Source organism: Cygnus atratus, chromosome Z (assembly GCF_013377495.2).
Source record: "Cygnus atratus isolate AKBS03 ecotype Queensland, Australia chromosome Z, CAtr_DNAZoo_HiC_assembly, whole genome shotgun sequence".
NCBI lineage: Eukaryota > Metazoa > Chordata > Aves > Anseriformes > Anatidae > Cygnus > Cygnus atratus.
Window position 1 is genome coordinate 29,857,203 of NC_066396.1, and position 20,972 is coordinate 29,878,174.

Sequence of the window (20,972 nt, forward strand, 5' to 3'; positions counted from 1 at the left end):
CATTTTGTAAAATATGGCTGCTACTAAAGCTACTACTAATACTTACATTAAAGTATAACTACTATGAAGAAAATAGAATAATTGCTGTTGGACCTGCAGGGCTCCAACAAGCTGTATCCAGGATGCGTATCCCTTTTCTGTATTTGTCTGGAAATATCCTTCACTGACATGCCCCAATGATGCATCATCCAAGTGTGGGTTAACCAGCAAAAAGGCATGGATGTTAGGAGTGAGACTCAGCTTGTGCAGCATATCCTCCCTAGTTCCTTGTCTCCCACTCCTGTTCCTCTAGTCAGGTAATCTAGGTGATTGTCCCTGTGAAGACCCTGCTAGGTACTTTTGGGTCCAGGAGATGCCCAAGTCAGCTCACTGACTTCCTGTCCGAGAAAAGGAATACATGAATGAAAACTATTGTAGCCAGGGCTGGCTCAGAATGAGTAAAAGATTGTGATGGTGACAATGGCATCACTTTGGGACTTTTCTGTCCAGTAGGAAGAGAACAAGAAACACTTTTGTTTTCTTTCCAGAAGTCTCAATGCCATCAAGGAAAACTTAGACACCTAAATGCAGGGGAGGGAGATGTTCCTCATTAAATAAGTGAAGAAACTGCGGATGGGGTAGGCAAGAAAAGAGCCTGGCGTGATCAGAGCAGAAGGAACAAAGCAATTGAGGCTGAAGTGCAATCACATCAAGCACAGGCATGTAAAGAAAGAACTGCCAGCAGAACAGCCTCCTGGGGAAAGCTCTTGTGCTCTTTCTGGGGAATCAGACATTCAGGTGGCTCCTTGAAATGCCTGTATGCTAATGCATGCAGCATGAGGAACAAACAGGAGGACTTACAAAAGACTGTGTGCAGATACTGTGCTGTGTGCCCCCAGGGATCACAGAGACATAGCGGGATAGCTCACACAGTTGGAGTGCTGCAACAGATGGATCCAGGCTCTTTAGGCAGCACAGGCTGGGAAGACAGAGAGAGGGAGCTGGCCTTTGAGTGAACACTGGCGATGTATGGAGCTCTGCCTTCAGGTGGGTCAGGAGCCAGTCAAGAGCTTAGGGGTCAAGCAGATCAACATGAATCATGCTGTAGTGGGTGTCTGCTATAGACTTCTTGGTCAGGAAGAACAAGTAGATAAAGCCTTTGTAAGACAGCTAAAAGGAGCCTCATGTTCACGTGCTCTAGTCCTCATGGGGAATTTGAACAACCAGGCTGGAAGTGCCCGGATATGGGGAGAGCAGGCTTCAGGCTGCTCAGGGAACTAGATAGTAAGGAAATGGCTTTTGAAGACATTGGGGTCTTTAAGTGCCTGCCAATTTTTAAGTACCACTTCTTAAGAGCATGGGAACAGGCAATTCCAAAATGATGGAAGTCAAGCAGGCACAGCAGTAGGTTAACTTGCCTGAGCAGGTGTTTTTTTCTAGAGGTTAGGTGGAAGAAGAAAGTGTATGGCTGCTGGGAGCACATTGGGGTGACACAGGAAGACTACAGAGTTGCTGTTTGCCATTGCAGGGAGAAAATTTGTGCACCAAAGCCCAATTATATATGAAGCTGCCCAGTACTGTGGGGGACAATAAAAAGATATTATTATTATTTTTAAATATGTTAACAGCAAGAGGAGAACCAGAGAAAACCTTGGTCCGTTGTTAATTGACGAGGATGGTCACCTCAGAGACATAGACGAAGCAGAGACATTTAATGCCTTCTTCACCTGTCTTCAGTACTGGAGTTAGGCCCTGGGGCCCCAGGTGCCCTGAGTAGGAGGACCATGATAAACTCCCAGGGAGTTTATCCCAGGGAGTGGGAATGATAAACTCCCAGTCAACCCTAAACTTGTGCAGGATTTGGTGCTCCACTTTGATACATATAAGTCTATGGGGTCCAATGGGATTCACCTGAGGACATTCCAAGAGTTGGCTGATATCATCATGAGACCTCTCTTAATTATTTTTAATAGTCTTGGGAATCTGAAGAGATCCCAGTCAACTGGAAGCAGGCAAACATTGTTTCAATTTTCAAGAAGGGCAAGAAAGAAGGCCCTGGTAATTAACAGCCTGTCTCACACCAGTGCCTGGTAAAATCATGGAGAAAATTGTTCTTGGATTCATTGAAAAACACATGAAGGACCACGGAGCAACTGGTCACAGCCAATATAGGTTCACAAAGGGAAGGTCCTGCTTAATTAACTTAATTTCCTTTTATGACAAGGTCACCCACTTAACTGACCAAGGGAAGCCAGTTGATGTAATCTTTTTGGATTTCAGTAAAGCTTCAGATACTGTTTCTTACAGCGTCCTTCTGGACAAAATGTTCAGCATACAGCTAGATAAAAAACATAATGCGATGGGTGAACAACTAGCTGATGGGTTGGGCTTAAAGTGTTATAGTAGATGCCATTACATCAGGCTGGCAGCTGATCAGTAGTGGATTTCTCAGGGCTCCATTTTAGGGCCAGTTCTCTTTAATGTTTTCATAAATGTCTTGGACACAGGACATGAAGGTATACTAAGAAGTATATAGACAATAGTAAATTGGGAGGAGCTGTTGACTCCATTGAGGGTATAGAGGCTTCACAGAGAGATCTTGACAAATTAGACTGCTGGTCAATCACCAACAATATGAAGTTTAACTAGAGCAAGTACTGGATTCTGCATCTAGGAAGTGATAATCCTGGGTATACGTACAAAATAGGGGACAGAAGTCAGACAGCAGCCCCACAGAAAGGGATCTGGGGGTTTTGGTAATCAGCAAGTTGAATACCAGTCAACAGTGTGCTCTGGCAGCCAAAAAGGCCAGCTGGATCTTGGGGTACATCAAGTACAGCATTGCTAGCTGGTCAAAGGAAGTGATTGTCCTGCTCCCCACCCTGCTGGTATGGCCTCACCTCAAGTACCATGTGCAGTTTTGGGCACCACACTATAAGAAGGACATAAAACTACTACAGTGTCCAAAGGAGGTCTGCGAAAATGGTGAAGGGTCTAGAGGGCAAGACATATGGGGAGCATCTGAAGACACCCAGATTTTTCAGCCCAGAGCAGAGGAGTATGAGGGGTGGCCTCAAGGCAGCCTGCAGCTTCCTCAACAGGGGAGCGGAGGGTGGTATTATGAGGGTGGTGAGGCACTGGAACAGGTTGCCTAGAGAAGCTGTGGATATCCCATCCCAGGAAGTGTTCAAGGCCAGTTTAGATGAAGCCCTGAGCAACCTGGTCTAGTGGGAGGTGTACCCGCCCATGGCAGAGGGGTTGGAATTAGATGATCTTTAAGGTCCCTTCCACCCCAAACCATTCCATGACTCTGTGATTCTTGATTCTATAGTTCTACCTCTTCTCTCTGTTGAACAGTGACAGGACCTGAGGGAACAGAATGCAGCTGTGACAGGAGATGTCCAGACTGGGTGTTAGGAAAAGGTTCTTCACCAAGAGGGTGGTCAGGCACTGGAACAATCTCCCTAGGGAAGTGGTCACAACACCGAGCCTGAGGGAGTTCAAGAAGTGTTTGGACTACACTCTCAGACATAGGGTCTGATTTTTCAGTGGTCCTGTGTGGAGCCAGCAGTTGGACTTCATGATCCTTGTGGGTCCCTTCCAACTCAGGATATTTGATAATTCTAGGATTAAGAGAAACAGTAGACAAACGTATCGGTCAGGAAGAAGTGTTTTAGAAAGATTAATTTCCGCTGCTTTCACATACTTGCAAAAAGAGCACAAAACTCAGTTTTCTGATATCTTTTACCCTTGGCTTTTACTGAAAGTGTTAGGATATCAGACAAACTTAATTCTAATTGTAAATCATAGATCATGTTCAACTCTGGCCCTATGGACTTCTCTCCATCTTTCAAGTGTCCAGTCATCCAAACTGTTGACTTCTGACAGCTGCAAAAGAAGTCACTAGGGTTTCTCCGGAAGAAGTTCAGGCAACCCAAGAATAACTTTATGCGATAGGGCTTCACAGGATATGTTTACTGAGGAGATACTACTACTACTACTACTACTACTACTACTACTACTACTGGATATCAGTAATTTATAGAATCATAGAATCATGAATATCCCATTTTAGAAAGGACCCATAAGGATCATTGAGTCCAACTCCTGGCACCACACAGGTCTACCCAAATTTCTTTGAGATTGATTGCTCTGCACCAGGTAGGAGGTCTCAGTCAGACTGGAACTGTGATGCAGTCATCATACATCTTCCCAAACCAGCCAGGATCCATTTTGGGGGCCTGGAGAGGGCCATCCTGGATGACACACTTGGAGGCCCCTGCTGTTTGAAGTATCCTTGGGTGTGACAATTAAGGTGACATAACAACAAATAATTGATTGAAAGGTTTTATTGATAGCAGAAGCTATTTCTGGCAGAAACTGATTAAACCTTGTTGTTTATAACAGGAGATATCTGAACCTTGTTATTTTACAAGGGCTGAATGGCCCATAACATACAATGAAGAAAGAGAGAGAGGGAGAGCAAGTTAGAAAGGTAGAAGTAGAGGAGAGGTCTAGGTCATCACCCTGGGTTCCAGTGAGTTCTCTGGTTGAGTTCTTGCTGTGCTTGCGAAGGTGGTGGGTGCACACATGGCGCCTCTGAGTTCTGCTATTTATGAGTCAGTCCCTACCTCCAGCTCTCACTTTGTATGCTAATTACTCCAAGCTTGTGTCCCAAGACCTTCTTGAGAAGGGGCTGGTGGGAGATTGCTAATGCCTTTCCTCCCCCAACCACCAGAACCACTGGCACCCCGATGTCTCAGATGGCTACTCAATATAAGAAAATAGGCCCCGGAAAAGTGCTATCCCACCTCCACAGGATCCTGGTTTCTAACCCTATTGTATCTCATGAGTGATAACACCTTTTCTCTGCTGAATGTATGAGACATGGGACAAAAGCCACAACTATTATTTGTGTTGACCTGGAGTAGAATTCTTCCAAGTGATGAGAAACTAACTGGAAATGAAAGAGTATGTGTGCCACACCTGTAGCACCAAAGCTTCTGAGAAACCTGGGAAGAGACCACTGTATCCTCTTCTATGTCTCCCGCTCATGATATGGTCATAAATGAAAAGGTAGAGTGATGAAGTGCTGTATGGAGGTAAATAGTACCAAGTAACTGTACAATGCACACCCAGTGTGTTTGATGAGGTTTAACAGAATCATAGAATAACTTATGTTGGACAGTGTGGTGGTTTTACCCAGCTGGGCAGCCAAGCTCTCTCATACCATCTCCTCAAAGGGAAAGGGGGAGAAAATACCATGAAAAGAGCTCAAGGGTTGAGATAAGGACAGGGAGATCACTCAACAATTATCATAACAAACAAAACAGACTCAGCATAGGGAGGTTAGAGAAATTCACTACCTATTACTAACAAGCTAGAGAAGTGAGAAATGAAGAAAAACTAAAACCACCTTCCCTTCATCCACGCTATTCCACCTCCTCCTCCCAAGCAGCTCAGGGGAACGGGGAAATGGGGACTGTGGTCAGTTTGTAACTCTTCATCATCGCTGCTCCTTCACAGTCACTCTCTGCCCGTGCTCCACATGGGGTCCCTCCCACGGGATGCCATCCTTCCCGAACTGAGCCTGCGGGGGCTGCCCAGAGGCAGCAGCTTTTCAAGAACTGCTCCCACATGGCTGCGTACCATGGGGTCCATCCCCCAGGAGCAAACTGCTCCAGCACGGGTACCCCACGGGCGGCAGCTCCCCCCAGACCCTGTGCTCCTGCATGGGCTCCCCTCCACGGGCTGCAGCTCGGGCCCAGGGACTGCTCCTGCGGGGGCTCTCCATGGGCCGCAGCCTCCTCCAGGCCACATCCACCTGCTCCACTGGAGGCTCCTCCACGGGCTGCAGCATGGAGATCTGCTCCAAGTGGGACCCATGGGCTGCAGGGGGACAGCCTGCTCCACCAGGGGCCTCTCCACAGCCCACAGGGGAACTGCTGCTGCGTGCCTGGAGCACCTCCTGCCCTCCTTCTGCACTGACCTGGGGGTCTGCAGGGCTGTTTCCTACTCTTTGCTCTCTCAGCTGCTGTTGTGTGACATTTTTCTTTTTTTTACCTTTCTTAAATCTGCTCTCACAGAGTCACAAACAACATTGCTTATTGGTTCTGCTCTGAGCAGTGGCGGATCCCTTTGGAGCCAGCAGAAAATGGCCCTTACGTGACATGGGGCAGCTTCTGGGTTCTTCTCACAGATGCCACCCCCACAGACTTCCATTACCAAAACCTTGCTACATAAACCCTCTACAGACAGGACTTCTTAAATCCAATTGATCAGGCTTTGTCCTGTCAAGTTTTGTATATTACCAAGGATGGAGGTTCCACAACCCGTCTGGGCACCAATGTTTGCTTAGCTTCTTTGTGAAAGGTTGCTTTTTTACAGATGGGGATACAGATGAAAATGGATGAAAACGAACAGCAAATGTATTCTGCAAATGTTAGGTAATCCCTTGAGGAAGTTTTTAAAAATTATTCTGGTAAAAATTAAGATGATATAACTTGGTGGTTTCAGGAATGCAGAACAATCCTAGTAAATGCAAGTTCAAAATCCAGGGCTGTATACTGCCCTAAGTGGGTATAAATCCGGTAAAAAATTATGAGTGTAATTAAAAGCATAATTTGAGCCTATAAACTCTGCATAATGCTTTGAATAAACTTGTTTGGATGCATGTTCTCAGCATTGAACTCAGAGTACTTTCGTAAAGAAGCATCAAAATGAAACTGGAACTGCTCATAAATTCCTAAGAAACTTGGTGGTTTCCTTTTAACACAGTCACTTGCTTTGTGGCATAAAGCTTGAATAAGAACACAAGCTTCATTGTTGATGCTTATGTTAAACTGGTTATCAGAGCTGGATGAGTAGCCATTGCTATCATGCAAATAGGATACAGCTGCTTTGTCTGTAAAACTTTGACAGTCCTCGCTGTTATGTGAACCTTCTGATTCTTCCAATGGTTGCATAAATACCCCATGTGAGTATAACACTGATAAAATGCAGATCTATATTTACTCTGCTTCTAGCTGATGGACTGCAGATTTGCTCTAGATTCTTAACATTTGCTTAAATTAATTTTATTTTCAAAGGGTTTGCAGGGAGTGGATTTTGAACCAGAGACGGGATAAGTCCCAGATCCTAAAACACAGGTCCATGTAACTTCAGACCTCGGAGAAGGAAGAGTTTTAGAAACTGAACCTGAGTCTCCAACTCAGTCTTGTGACTGTCATAGGCAAAGACAGAACAGTGGTGCTAGTGAACATCTATAACTTATGAACTGGGATGTTGCTGTTTGTAAATCTTTCATTCTGAATATCAGGGAAGAGCTGTAAGGAGAAAAAAACAAAACAATGTATATATTTCTGTCTGTATGTTTTTGGTTACTTTTGTACAGTGCTGTTGCTAATAACTGGAAGGGACATATTCTCTAGAATGCACATCTGCATTAGTTTTAATGTAGTTAATGACATTTTCTTTAACAAAGATTTCAGTCCAATCTTATCCTAACCTCTGTGACAATTCATTATTTAATTTGAGATTTTATTAGTATTGCTATATTTTACATTGGAAAAAAAATGACAGATAAAATAGGCGCTAGTTGTATTTGCAATTTGTATACTGCAATTGTAGTGATAGGCACATGGTAAACAATGCAGTGAGAGTGAAAAGTAACAGCAAGAAACAACAAAGAAGGAACTGAGAAATGTTATCCTCTCACCTGAAAGCTGAAGTGAGATGGAGAGCATACTGAAATGATGCAAATAGGCTGTCACAGGTGATGTGAACTTCAGAGACGAAGCAATGGGCTAGTACTAGCTTGACTGCATAGTGAGGCAGACAAGGGACTGCAATAAGGGTGCAACAGCTGAGAGCAAACAACAGGTGAGAGGGCATGTGGGTGAGGGGTTACAGAGAATGAGGGCAGATGTCTGAGTCCATAGGACGGAGACTTAATGGGAAAGGCCTGAGAAATAGACTTTGAACAAATGTTAGCTTTTACTTTATTAAGATTTTTTTTTTTAAATAAAATACCTCAAATGGAAATAGAGTACATTCTGTATGCTGGTAAGATATAGGATAGATGTAGTTTATAGGAGTATCTAATAATGATATTATTATTATTATTTTAAATGAGATTTTAAGCTTAAAGACACAGAAGCTGGATCCTTCACTGAATGGGAAAAAAAAAAGTTTAGTCATTTCATGAGGATGTGGAAAAGCTTGTGAATTTTTGCAGATGTGAGAAGGATAGAAGAAAGATTTCTGAAGCATATAAAAACACAGAAGACAAAAGAGTTTCAGTAGCAGAGAAAGACAAAGCAAACAATGACTGGAACCCCACAATCTTATGCAGTGTTACTTATATGTATAAAAAAATAATATGTTTTCAAAATGAGCATACAAAAAATGAGCATACAACTCTGTTTCATGCAGGAGGGTCTGAATTACCTCAAAACAAACGAGCACAGGCATGAGAAGTGGTATAATCATATGAGCCTGGTATTGATATCATGCTTCCTTCTGGCTGAACAGAGCCCAGGTGTTCAGCTGAGTTTGTCTTTCTGCGATATTTCCAGAGTGCATTACATTGTGCTTTGTGATGGCCATAACTTTGCAGTACAAAAATACTGTGTGTTACCTGCTGCAGCAGCACGCAGTAACATTGCAGGCACTACCAATGTGGTAGGCTGGTCCACAGGGTCCACCTGTCTGCAGTACCTACTTCAGAGGTACCAAGTAATGGTTTCTTAGTTCTTTAATCCTTTAATCTTTCAGACTGAAGTCTCAGCTATTATTCTGAACTTGCAAGTACTTTTGACTTCTGCTTTAAACCTGAAGACGAGCTTGGAAACATGTTTAGGTTCTCCAACAGTTCTGGTTCTTCTACTGAAAGATATGCCCTCGGTCTATAACACTCTTCTTGCTTAGTGCTGCAAACTGTCATTACATCAATGCTTAATGTGCATACTAATCATCCATTCTCTGGAATACAACAACAACAACAACAAAATTTGAAATGATGTTTCCAAGAAAGGGTTATGCATGATTTGTTAGACTGTAAGGGTCCTGAATCAATGGCTGTATCCCGGGTTGTGTTTGTTTAGTGGAGAGCATAAAGCAGGCTCTGTCCTTCCCAGGATCCTTTGTTATCCTTCATGTGGCAGTAAGCATAGCAAGGCTACTAAGCATTGGTGGTGCCAGGGGGTCTTCTACTGAGGTCTTATACTAAGATGTTCCTTTTATCTGAGAAAAACACTGTGATCTTTCAGATGCATGGATGAAGGAAATAAAACTGAATTCACAGTTCACGTTACATGGAAGTAGACCTCAATCTTTATTACTTAGGAGTAGATTGCAAAGATGCCTGCTCTGGGTGGCCCTGCTTGAGCAGGGGTGTTGGACCTCCAGATGTACCTTCCAACATCGAACATTCTGTGATTCTGTGAAACTAGTCTTTGATTTCCATGTTCCTTTGCTTACCAAGCTTCTTGCAAATTCTTCATTCTTGGCAACATTGAGTGTTCACCCAGAATAAAATCCAGGAGGCATACATGTGCCAAGTAAGTCTATACGAAGCATAGCTACATTAAGCAAGTATCCCAGCTTTTGCTTGGTAGCTCCATGGCTGAATCAGAGTTTGATGTTTGAGTTTGAATCAGAGTTTTCCTTTTTTGCCATCTCTTCTGCCTCATAAGAGCATCTTTATACCATACAGCTGCTAGGATAAGCACCTCTTTTTTTTTTTTTTTTTTTTTTTCCTGTCTAGAGAAATGAATGGAATCTATATAGAAAATGAAATAGTATGTTGAAAATAGTATTGTGGCCTAAAATACCTAACTTGTGATATTTGAAATGGGAATGTTGGGTCTAAAATTTTTGAGGGAACAAGAAACATCTTTCTCATTACCTGGAAAATTTAGGGAAACTGCTTCAGATTTTGTGTGATCTGGTGCATTCCTTTGGCCAAAAATTACTTCTGTTTTTACAGATAAGTGTTGTGATCCCTGTGGGTATGTCAGCTGGGGCCAAGACTCAAGTTATAGGCATGATCAAGCAAATCAAAATGATGAAACCTATACCTATTGTACTTTTGACCTAGTGGTGGGATTTTAGCAATTTGTTGTCACCTCCCTCAGGGTTTCACTCAGCACTCAGTAAGAAAATTTATCAGAATATGTTCCTTTTGGACCAAGAAAAGTAAAGCATGGGTTTCAATTTAGTACTTTCAGTAATATAAGAAAGCTATATAAAAAAAGATTACATTTCTCCATTTTCCCAGTCATATTGCTATGACTTTGTTTTCACTGTTCCCACTCAACTGGAACTGTTACAAGTCATAAAAAGCCATAATAGTTTTTAGATGTGTGGTGCTATGGTTTACATAACCTCAAAACTCAAAGCTTTCCTCAGCTTTGTTTTCACAATCACACAGCACTGTGTGAAAACTTGCTTTTTCTTCTGCAGGTTGGTCTGGGAAATTCATTTACTGAGAGGATCTGAATTGCTGTTGAAATGTCACACAACTTCCTCATGTTCTCATATGTGGATTCCAAATCCAGAACCAGTAGTTGCTGGTTTTTAGGGCGTAATGTTTATTTGTTGTATCTGTATGAAGTTGTAACAGACAGATGATGAATATGCTTTATAAATGGCCTTTTGCTGAAAGGAAATGCTGTTGCCATCTGAGAACAAGTGTTGCATGTGAACCTGTTAGGATAGTTGTGTACAGAGACCATTGCATGACAGGACATGCTGTACGTTTTACAAAAGATAGGAAATAATTGATTGCTGTTGTGTAACACAATGAATGGCTGATACAGTCAGCTCAGATAAAAATACTTTCCAGTTGCTGGTGGAGATTTTTTATTTATCTATTTATCTTTTATGGGAATGTGCCAGGATGCCTGGTGCAGCTACATTATTAGTTTGCACAGGTAGATTGCACTGAGGAAGTGCAACGGGTTGATGCCTGCTAGTAAGATCATGGGAATAACGAAAGATTAGTGCAGATGCTTACAGATTCCCACAAGCATTCCAGGGCTCTGCTTTCAGTATAACAAATGAAAACATATTTCTCTATTTGGCTTCTTCTACTTATCTATGGTGTGTGTTATGCTCTTCTCACACTAATCCTTCTGGTCTGACAAGACTCGTTCTTATTTGATAAATAATAATTATGATTTCCATCTGCTGGTGTTTAATTATGTATTCCTGTATTTTTTGTTCTATTCTACTACTGTCAGTAACATGTATTTTAAAAAGTCCCATCCACTATTTTATACCAGATATGTGCTTTGCACTTTCGATGTACCCAGAGGTATAAAAAGAGAGCAGATTCACCACAAGTATCCCACACAAGGCTAAGCCAAGGATCTAAGTGTTAGTGTGAGACACTGTTCCATTCTTCCTTCACTTCTTCCCCCTATGTTCACCTGCTTCTAGGTAGGCTGTGTGTGAGCATAGCAGGAGGTTGAGTGTGGTAAATTTCTGTGTAGTACTAAATAAGTGAAATTTAACCCAGCTGTAAAGGCAGTACAGGATCTTTCTTTCTGCATTCAAGAAATGGAAATATTAACGCTGATACTACTTATCAGCTCCTTTCTCATACAACTAAAATTATCATGATTTATCACACATTGAATAATGTCATCTTAGTCCTCTGAAAAAGGTAACTAGCTTTCATTTACATGTAATTAACCTGCTCTCTACAGTTGTCCATCCACCTTTGTGGTATCAACAGCTTAAAGTCTCTATTTCCAGGAAAAGTCCCCTAATATCAGTTGCTAACTTTGATAAAACCTTGAGGTACTGAAAGCTCAAAGGTGGAAGCAATCAGAGAAATGCAGCACCTGAGAAAATCAGAGCCAGAATGTTTCAAGCTGAGCTGCAAATGAACAGGGAAGTAAAATCTAAAACCTTCTCCAGTAAGCTCTGGGGAAGTCTAAAATTGTTCCTTCTCTTCTTTACTTCCTTATGCTGATTTCTGGATCTGTTTCAGAGATATCCAGAAAGATTTTTTTTTTTTTCTTCTGAAGAGAGATTTTTCAGACTATGATATGAGAGCTTGTTTGTTGAAAGTAATTCTTCATTCTTATCTATTGTCTCTTTTGTTTAGTAACAAATATCCCTAGGTTTTCTTGTTTGATTGTTTTTGTTTTAGTTAGGATGATTTATATACAAAAGTTCTAACAGTATTTTCCTGGTTACTGGAAAAGGAAGACAGTAACTGTAAGACTGGACTTTCTCCTTTAAAGGCTGTTGGTTTACTGTCAGCAATGCAAGGTACCTCATACATGCCATGCACTACTATGTGCAAAATCAGCAGCACACAGCCCTGCTTTAATTTACCCCGCCCTAAGATTTCCAGTACCACATGTTGAGTGCCAGATATCTGCTGGTTGTGAGGTTAAAGAACTCAGATAATAAACCCAGATAACAGGTATACTCAAAGAAGTATGCAAAACTGAGATGAAACAAAATCAGGATCAGTGATCTTTTTTAAGCTAGATCAGGTGATCTGTAAGCTAGATCAGGAATTAGTACAAGCAGTTAAAGAAGTCTGCTTGTGTGTGTTTATAATGCCCTGACATGTGAGAAGCCAAATGCTCTTGCTTCTGTTATTCATAGGTACAGAATCTATATGAAGTTCGTGAAGCTGTTGTAAAAGTAATACCCCATCAGATTATTTAAGTCTGTCTGCAAGTTTCAGATATTGAAAACCTCAAGGATAAAATTGTAAAAATGCTTTTTCTCCCTTCACTGATATAACTCAGTAGTTCATATTCTGTGTATGAGAATAGGTTGTTTTAATCAGGATTTTCCTTGTTTCTAGTGGTAGCTTTTTTTTTTTTTTTTTAATAGGTGTGAGGTGTTCTGTAGGGTTGAAAGGCTTTTAGTGACAGCATTCTAGTACACCTCTGCAAGAGAAGGTAGCTGTTGTTAAGTTGCAATTCTTTTATTTCAGATCCACCCGAGAAAATGTTCCAAATCCTGACAATGCTGTTGCTGGAAATGCAGCTCTGGGTGGTTTCAGGTGAGAGGAACTGGACTGCCTTTCAATCTCATCACTAGGACCAATGTAACGACACTGCTGTGCCCTCAGAGCGTGGGTTGCAGCATCTCCAGCAATAATTATGTGAATGGCTGGTGGCATCTGGGGCCTGTGCTTTGCAATGTCTCACAGAAGGCATTGGGTAAACATTGAGCACAGGACAGATGTCCATCACTTTCCATGATCATTCAAGAAGAAAGCATGGTGTGTTGGCAGTGGAGGTGTCCTGAATTACATGGCTGTGAGAAAGATAATGAGAAAACATCATAAGCCAATTGCAAACTACAGCAACCTTATCCATCTATCCCTGTAGCAGGAGCAGCTTGACTAAAACCTACAAGGGGACCATGAGGGGAGAAAAATAAGTGAGGAACACTGCATATAAAATTGCAATAATTCTGTACCTGGCCCCTGGGTGGCCACCGTGCACAAAGGAGTTTGCAGCGTAAACTGGATTCCTTGTGAAGTGAAGTGGATTCCTGGTGAGGTGGCAGTGCAAAATGGGGAATTGCAAGAAGAGAGCTACAGGTTCCCAGCCTGAGGCCAGCTGTAAGCAGCAAGAGCCAGCTCTGTTCCCCATCTGCACACTTTGTATTCATTGAAAAATTCAGTATTATTATAATTGCTAGGGATAAGTCTTCCTCTTTCTTTTTTCTAATTATCTTGAGACAAATACATAGCAATGTAGACTCCTTATTTAACTTATCTTAGGTTAGTGAATGTTCTGTGCAGATACAAAATGACAAATAACAATATAAATGGGTAAAGCTTGGCAATTCTTTATATGATTTTTCTGTTGTATTAAACAGTGTATCAACTGTATTAAATACTGTTGTATTAAAATGAATAAACATTGCTAATAGGAATTGAAGCTTTCCCTGTAAGTATTTCACAAACAGATGATTAAAAATCAATAAATGCATGAGCAGTTGCATGAACTTCTCTTTTGAATGTCACTGTCAGTATGACCAAGTGTTTCTGAATTAAATATACCAATATATGGCAAATCCAGTATAGAAGGTAGTAACAAGGTATATTGAATGAAGAATTATAAATAGCTTTCCTTTATCAAGTACACTTTAAAATGATAAACTATTCATAACAATATGAATTTCAGGTTTGGTGAATGGTTAGGAAAATTGTTTTGGCATATTTTTGTAATAGTGTTGTACATTTCTGAGGTTGTGTGGGATCAAATGATACTCACGTGGTCTCATGCTTGTGGAAGACCACAGTTTCTGTGTAGCAATTCTTGCATGTTACACTTACTTACCTCATGCAAATGTATGCATTTCTCAGGAGTTATACCAGATTTTCACTTATTAAAAAATAACAAAACTAAGCTTAGTATTTACATAATTAATTGTTGCTTTTATGAAAACTTACAAGAACATACACATACAGATTTAATTTCAGAAAAGTGCTTAGTGTGTAATCACTAACTCAGCGTTAAATTAATTCTAAAATGTGGGGAAAAAAATTGCTTGTCTTGTCCTTATCTTTCAGACTCTGTAAGCAATACAGAATAGAGATGATTTTCTATAGATAAGACTGACATGGTAAAAATGCTAGTGTGAATGGGAATAAAAATGCTTAAAGCTTTCAGTCAAACTAGTAACTATATGCCCGACTATATGAAAACTGCTTGCCCAAGCTTAAAAAAATCAGAATGTATTTTGGTACAGCAAACAAAACATGTTTTCTTTTCCTACCTTAGGTTTATTTACAGTTGAAGTTCCTCAGCAGCTGTATGTTGCTGTGTATGGGAGCAATGTGACCATGGAATGCAGATTCCCTGTGAATGGCTCATTGAACCTGGGACTCTTAAGTGTTGTCTGGGAGCAGAAGAGGCAAGGTCAGTCAGAATCAAGAGACGTGTACACACTTCACAAGGGGCAAGCGCTCCCTCCATCCCAGCATCATGATTACATGGGAAGAGCAGCACTGTTACACGACGAACTGAAATTGGGACGAGCTATCCTTCAAATCACCAGCGTAAAGGTCACAGATGCAGGATCATACCTTTGTCTTATTGACTACCAGGGCGCTGACTACAAGTACATTACTTTGGAAGTAACAGGTTAGTGGTTGAAAGACAGTGCGTGCATACTCATTGAGATGTCTCAACTAAATTCCTACAGACTAGCAGGAAATCAAGAATTGGCAGGAATTTGTGGCTAAGTCTCTCACCAAGATGCTGTGCTCAGCCCCCAGGTGCACCAAAGCACTTATCTCAGTGACAGCTAGCCCTTGGTTCAATGGCAGCTGAGCTTCTCTGGGGGCCCCTCCATCTTATCCCCACACCCTATTCTGTGGTCCCCCCACCCCACTGCCCTGTTGGGCCACCTCTGGCCATTCCCAAGCATTTTTCAGATGTGCTTTAATTCACCTATGAGCCCTGCTGAAAGTACCCAGGTGGCTAGGAATACCCACAGTGACTGCAGCTCCCGGGACAAGGACGTGATTTTATGTGTTTGTCAAAGCCAAATGGACATCAGCAATAAATGCATACATGACTGGATAACATTGCAGAACAGTCCTTCGAAAGGCCTCTGGCATTTCCCACCAATTGCTGTATGTCTGTGTGGTACGAGGCAGCATTTATTTCCCATGCAAGCATTTGAATAACAAACGTTGTCAAACACAAAAACAGACACAGCCATTTTTAAGGCCTATCTCATTCCCTCTGAATTGATCTTACAGAAATTCTAAGTCCTTTTTGTTCTCATATGATGAAAATATGCTTGTTTATAAAGCATGGAAACACAAACAGTAAAAACAACGTTTTTCTTAAAGTGGCCTGAATGATTTCTTTTGTACTACAACTACAATTTTGTGTATTCAGGATGGGGAAATAGAGCCCCATGAGATTTCACTTATTTCTTCCGTGCTGATGAAATACAAATTCAGTGTTATTTGCTGCCTTGGATAGAGTAGTGGAGTAAGCCCTGTCACTGTGGGCCTGAGAAGGATTGAACTAATACTACGGAGTTGTTCTACAAGATTTCCTTTGCCATTTCAGTTACAGACGCAGATGTAGTATGACAATAAAAAGGTGGGAAAGTGAAGTGGAAAAATTAATATCATTGCATAAAATAATTTCACTCCTCTTGTTCTTATGCAGCATCCTACAGGATAATAAACACTCAAGTAATGAGAAAAGGGAATGAAGAAAAGTTTGTTTTTATATGTCAGTCAGAAGGCTTTCCTCTGGCAGAGGTATTCTGGCAAAATGAGAAGAACATCAGTCTCACTGGGTCTGCAAATACCACCTACATGCTGACTGCAGATGGCCTCTACAATGTCACCAGCATCCTCATGTTCAAGCCAAACATGAGTGAGAACTACAGCTGCATTTTCTGGAATAAAGAACTGAATGAAGAATCTTCAGCTCACTTTTTCACTTTAGGTTCATATCACCTTGAACTTGTATGAGAGAGAGAGGGAGTGTTGAAAATGATTATGTGCTTTGCTATATACATCGTGACCTATTACCCATCACCAGAATTTGATTCTAGCAAGCAATGTAATACTGATGCTCTGGAAAAGAAACAAGTCAGTGTTATTTATGTCTTTGAAACCTAGACTAGCTCACATCACAAAAAAACAGCCGATCATTTTCTGGTGTATTTTAGTTTTAGGGTGACTCCCATTATTTTGCTGATTAATTTTTTTAATCTTCATGGCTGTCTTTCCTGATCTAGACTTCTAAGTAATCATTCTTCAAATAGGATATAGATAAATTGCAGTAGTGCTTGCTCAAATGCCATGAAAATGAAAGACATGACTTGTGTATTGCAGATATTCTTATAGTAGTATTGCAGAATGAAGTATTCATAAAATGTTAAACACCACATTTTGATAAATGTTAAGAATCCTATGTTCAGTCAGAGCAAGACTTTGGAGAATCAGAATTGGTAACTTTATAAACTATTCCTGTTTGTAAGTTATAAATTTACTTTCTTTTCATGTTTGTTTATTTATTTATTTTGACAGCTTTATTGAGTACACTGTACAGTGGACAAAAATCCCTGATCTTATTTATCATCGCCACGTGTGTGATAGTAACAGTCCTTCTTTCTGCATTCATAATCTTTCAAAAGAGAAAATCGTTCAAGAAATGCCATGCCAAAAAAAAGGTACATTTTACTTCAGACAGTGGATTTTTCTCTTATTTTTTATTTTCCTGTGAATGAAATCTTGGAAGTTTTAATAACCCTAGAAATGCTTCTTGGACTTTGGCCACATTTTATTTCTAGAGAAACTCTGTTCCAAAATGAGATCTTGCCTTATATGAGCTGGGCTTTATTTTTCTCACCTTTCACTTAGGTGAGACGAGGTGTATGGATGTATATTTTTATTTGAACATCTACAGTTCTGTAAAGGATACAAGCAAGTTTTGACTTGGGTGAGGAGGGCTGTAAAAACATAGTTTGCTGATACATATTTTTTTCATCCATACCAACAAGTTGACAAAAGGCATTAGCTCTCCTTATAGCCTTTGTCTTGCTGTTATTCATCTTGGCTACGAAGGCACCATAGCTACAACACTTGACATAGAACTTTTATTTACAGCCTTCACTAAGGCTGTCTAGCTAAAATGGCGTCCAGCTGTACTACGTTGTGGAACTATTATGTCTAGTGTTTGGTTTTTTTCCTGTCTTGAAAGTGCAATACTTGAAACTTAATAATGCAAACAGGCAATTGTTTTAGTATTTTCTTGCATATGAATGGACTACAATAAACTCAGACAAATGTAATTATTGTAACAAAATTAGATTGACAGAAGCTTTGCTATTAAGTTCTTCAGAATTTGGTCCAAAATTTGTAAAACAAAAGAACTGTAGGGAATTATATATATTTAGTATGGATTAACAATAAAAATTTAAATGTGTTTAAAGCCCTAATTAATATAAAAGTTTGTCTAATTATACCGTCTTTCAAATTTTGAAATGTTTAAGTTTTTTTGTTTACAAATTTGTTTACATTTACTTCAACAGACAGGAAAACTGAACCCTAGCCTGACAGATGAGAACAGTAAGTCATAACTTTTTATGTTTATGGTTACAGTTTTTTCTTCCTTACAGGTAAGAGCTATGTAAATCTATAAACAGCAACTTAAATAATGCTACATCAAATTAGAGGCTAGTTTTAAATGTAAACTTTTCTTAAATTTTCTAAAACTCTAGTATCAATACTCTTTAAGTTATAAATCTAACTTAATGACCTTCTCACATTCTATGTAAAAATAATGAATGTTTATTCCCTGCCACTGATAGCCTGCATATATATCTCTGTGTACACTCCTATACAATAATTGCTGTTCTAGTATTCTCAGTTGGGTAGGATGCACAGGGAAAGCTGGTTGTTTTGGAAGGCATAAAGCTTTTTTGTAGCAATTGTCTGTTATGTTTTTGGCTCAAGCCACAAGTTTTGTCAGTAAATAAAATGACATCCGATTTCTCTGGAGCATTAGATGATCTTCTGAGCCATTTCTCATCTTAGTATGTGACTTTCCTAGACACCCAGGAATTATTACATGGCAAAGGAAAGGTAATTTCTAATAGCATCAGGATGCATGTGACTATCCTGTATTAACACTGAACTGGAGAAAAAAATAAAAGAGAAAAATAAATCTGTAAAGCAAAATAAGAAAGCTCTTAAAACACCTACATATATAAATCACTTTAATTAACTATAAATAGAAGTCTGATAGATTATTGTATTGTCAGGAGAGAGGCTGTGGTCAGTGTCAGTTACAGTGATACCAGGTACAGCTGTAATTCCCTGGTGCAGCCGCCAGGGATGTCTATTGAGGACTGCCCCAAGGCTACCTGATGTACTCCGGGAAGACAAATGACTACCCTACCGCTGTGCAAGGGGCAAAACTGGAGCAAAACTGTGATACCTCTGATGGAGGACCTGAGGAAATAACACAGAGTGGTTTCTGGACACACAGAGAGGTTTGGGCTTTTCCAAGGACAGGATTTACTTGAGAAGCCACTCTGGTTTCTCACTACTGAAAAAAAAAAAAAAAGCATTGGAAAATCACCAGGTTAAAAAGAAAACTTTGTAGGAGAAATAAAAACTGGGAATTGGAGATGGAGAATGACATCTTCACTGACTTCCACTTCACCTCCAGTCATGGTGCATGCCTTTCACCCCTAGCCATCCCACCCACCAGCATCAGTAGATCTCATACACAAAATGACACTTTCAGAAAAGCACTTTCACCTGTTCACAAATCACGACTTGCTGTAGTCAAAGGCCCTTTTTCACTTTCCATATGGTGGTGTGAAACTACAGTGGAACCAGGCCATGTGCAAATGAAAAGCTTGAGGCAGGCAGTGTTTTGGGGGACAGCTCTGGTGCATGCCCAGACATAATTTCAGTGCACGTTGTCTGAACACACACTGGCTTTCTGTGGCTTTTTGTGTTACTGTTGTAGGATTTTTTTCGCTTTGTAAGCATTGGTCTCCTCTTAGCACTTACTGAAATGAAGAAATTAAAGGAGAGGTAGCTGCTTTTTGTGGTTTTGTTTTACTTCTTCATTTTAATGACCGAAAATCTTTGTCATATGACTTACTGCATGTTGCACAAACATTTATATTTCTCAGCACCATATATTTTTAAGAAACACTGGAAAGAACCTTTTTTCCATGATGAGTATGCAGTTGAAGCACAAAAGCCACAGATACTTTACCAGAGAGCCTTGGAAATGACCCACATGGCCTTGGTTACAGGAACAAGGATTGTTCATGTTATCATTTTAATTTACAGCTTGAGCTGTACCAGCACTGAAGATGCAGACCGTTTTACCTCATCACTGAAGTCCCAGTTCTGCAAACATTTCTTCAGCTGCACAGATTTTACTAACAAGCATTCCTGTGGATGCTATCTAACCAGATTTCAGTTTTGTTATTTCATTTGCATGACTGATTGTCAGTGACAGCTTTGACATAATAGAAAATACAGAATTTGGATCACAGATTAGAGAGACAGAATTCTTCCCTCTAAAATGATTGCAACTGGATGTCTTTGGAGTTAACAGCAGCTTTAAGGAGTCACTGTACTTCAGCATACCCAGAACTCACATGTAATGAAGATAGGGTCCTCAGTGTTTGTCACTCAATTGTTAAAATCAAGTGATTTATTTGCTTGTATTATTGTAGATTTTAAAAGTAATGCTTTTTCTTCTTCTTTTTCTAAGGAGATGACTATAGCCCTCAAACTGAGGCTGCATACTTGTCAACTGCCACATTTTCTGAAGACAGTGGGAATGTGAGTCTGTGAGAACTCCTCATCTCACATGCTGGAATTTGCACTTTTTATATCTGTTTCTGAGGACTTCAGAAGAATGTTACAGCACTTTAGCTTTAGATGAACAATGAACTTGTGGGAGTTTGTTCGCACTAGATTAATGGACAGCTGTGCTTCTTCAGACACAGTATCCTGAAGTTACTGAGAATTGTGCTGTTATTAAATATGGTTTACTACTGGGAAAAGGTTTTCTGAGTGTCTTTGATTCACTTTATGTTTGGGCACATTGTTGCTCAATGAATATTTGTTCAAGAATGCTTTTGTTAACTGGTATGGTCTCATGAATGTGGGAATTTGAATAAAGGCTGTACATGCTGTCCTGTGTCTAAACATCTTTAATGTGGAGACATTTATATGCAAGTATCTCATTTCCAAACCTTCTAACATATTAAACTGGAAATTAACACAAGTGCCCACCAGCAAGGCAATATATGGAACATATTTCATTTCACAAAACCAATGGGAGGTTGAAGTTAAATCAAAGTACAGACATTAAAAACAAATAAACAAAACAAGCAAACAAAAAATAAACAGTAAATCAACATTATATCATGGAAGCAAATATTAATGTAGGGTCTATGTAAAACTCTATAAGTAAGCCAGGTGAAAATCTATGAACTGT

The 20,972-nt window shown here is 40.2% G+C and overlaps 1 protein-coding gene across 1 annotated transcript; it reads left to right on the forward strand.

Moving 5' to 3' along the window:
* Positions 1 to 6,844: 6,844 nt before the first annotated feature.
* Positions 6,845 to 20,545, forward strand: LOC118258720 (programmed cell death 1 ligand 2). The gene is made up of 7 exons (XM_035567684.2): positions 6,845 to 6,955; positions 12,944 to 13,012; positions 14,748 to 15,110; positions 16,155 to 16,439; positions 17,027 to 17,169; positions 18,031 to 18,067; positions 20,241 to 20,545. The coding sequence occupies exons 2-7, from the start codon at positions 12,958 to 12,960 to the stop codon at positions 20,321 to 20,323; spliced, it is 966 nt and encodes a 321-aa protein (XP_035423577.1). The 5' UTR covers positions 6,845 to 6,955; positions 12,944 to 12,957; the 3' UTR covers positions 20,324 to 20,545.
* The last annotated feature ends 427 nt before the right edge of the window (positions 20,546 to 20,972 follow it).

What these genes read in the sequence shown, in the direction of transcription:
- LOC118258720 (XM_035567684.2), top strand. Translation starts at nt 12,958, where the DNA reads ATGTTCCAAATCCTGACAATGCTGTTGCTGGAAATGCAGCTCTGGGTG. An exon ending in AGCTCACTTTTTCACTTTAG is followed by an intron (nt 16,440 to 17,026) that starts GTTCATATCACC and finishes TTATTTTGACAG; the next exon opens with CTTTATTGAGTACACTGTAC. An exon ending in AATGCCATGCCAAAAAAAAG is followed by an intron (nt 17,170 to 18,030) that starts GTACATTTTACT and finishes TTACTTCAACAG; the next exon opens with ACAGGAAAACTGAACCCTAG.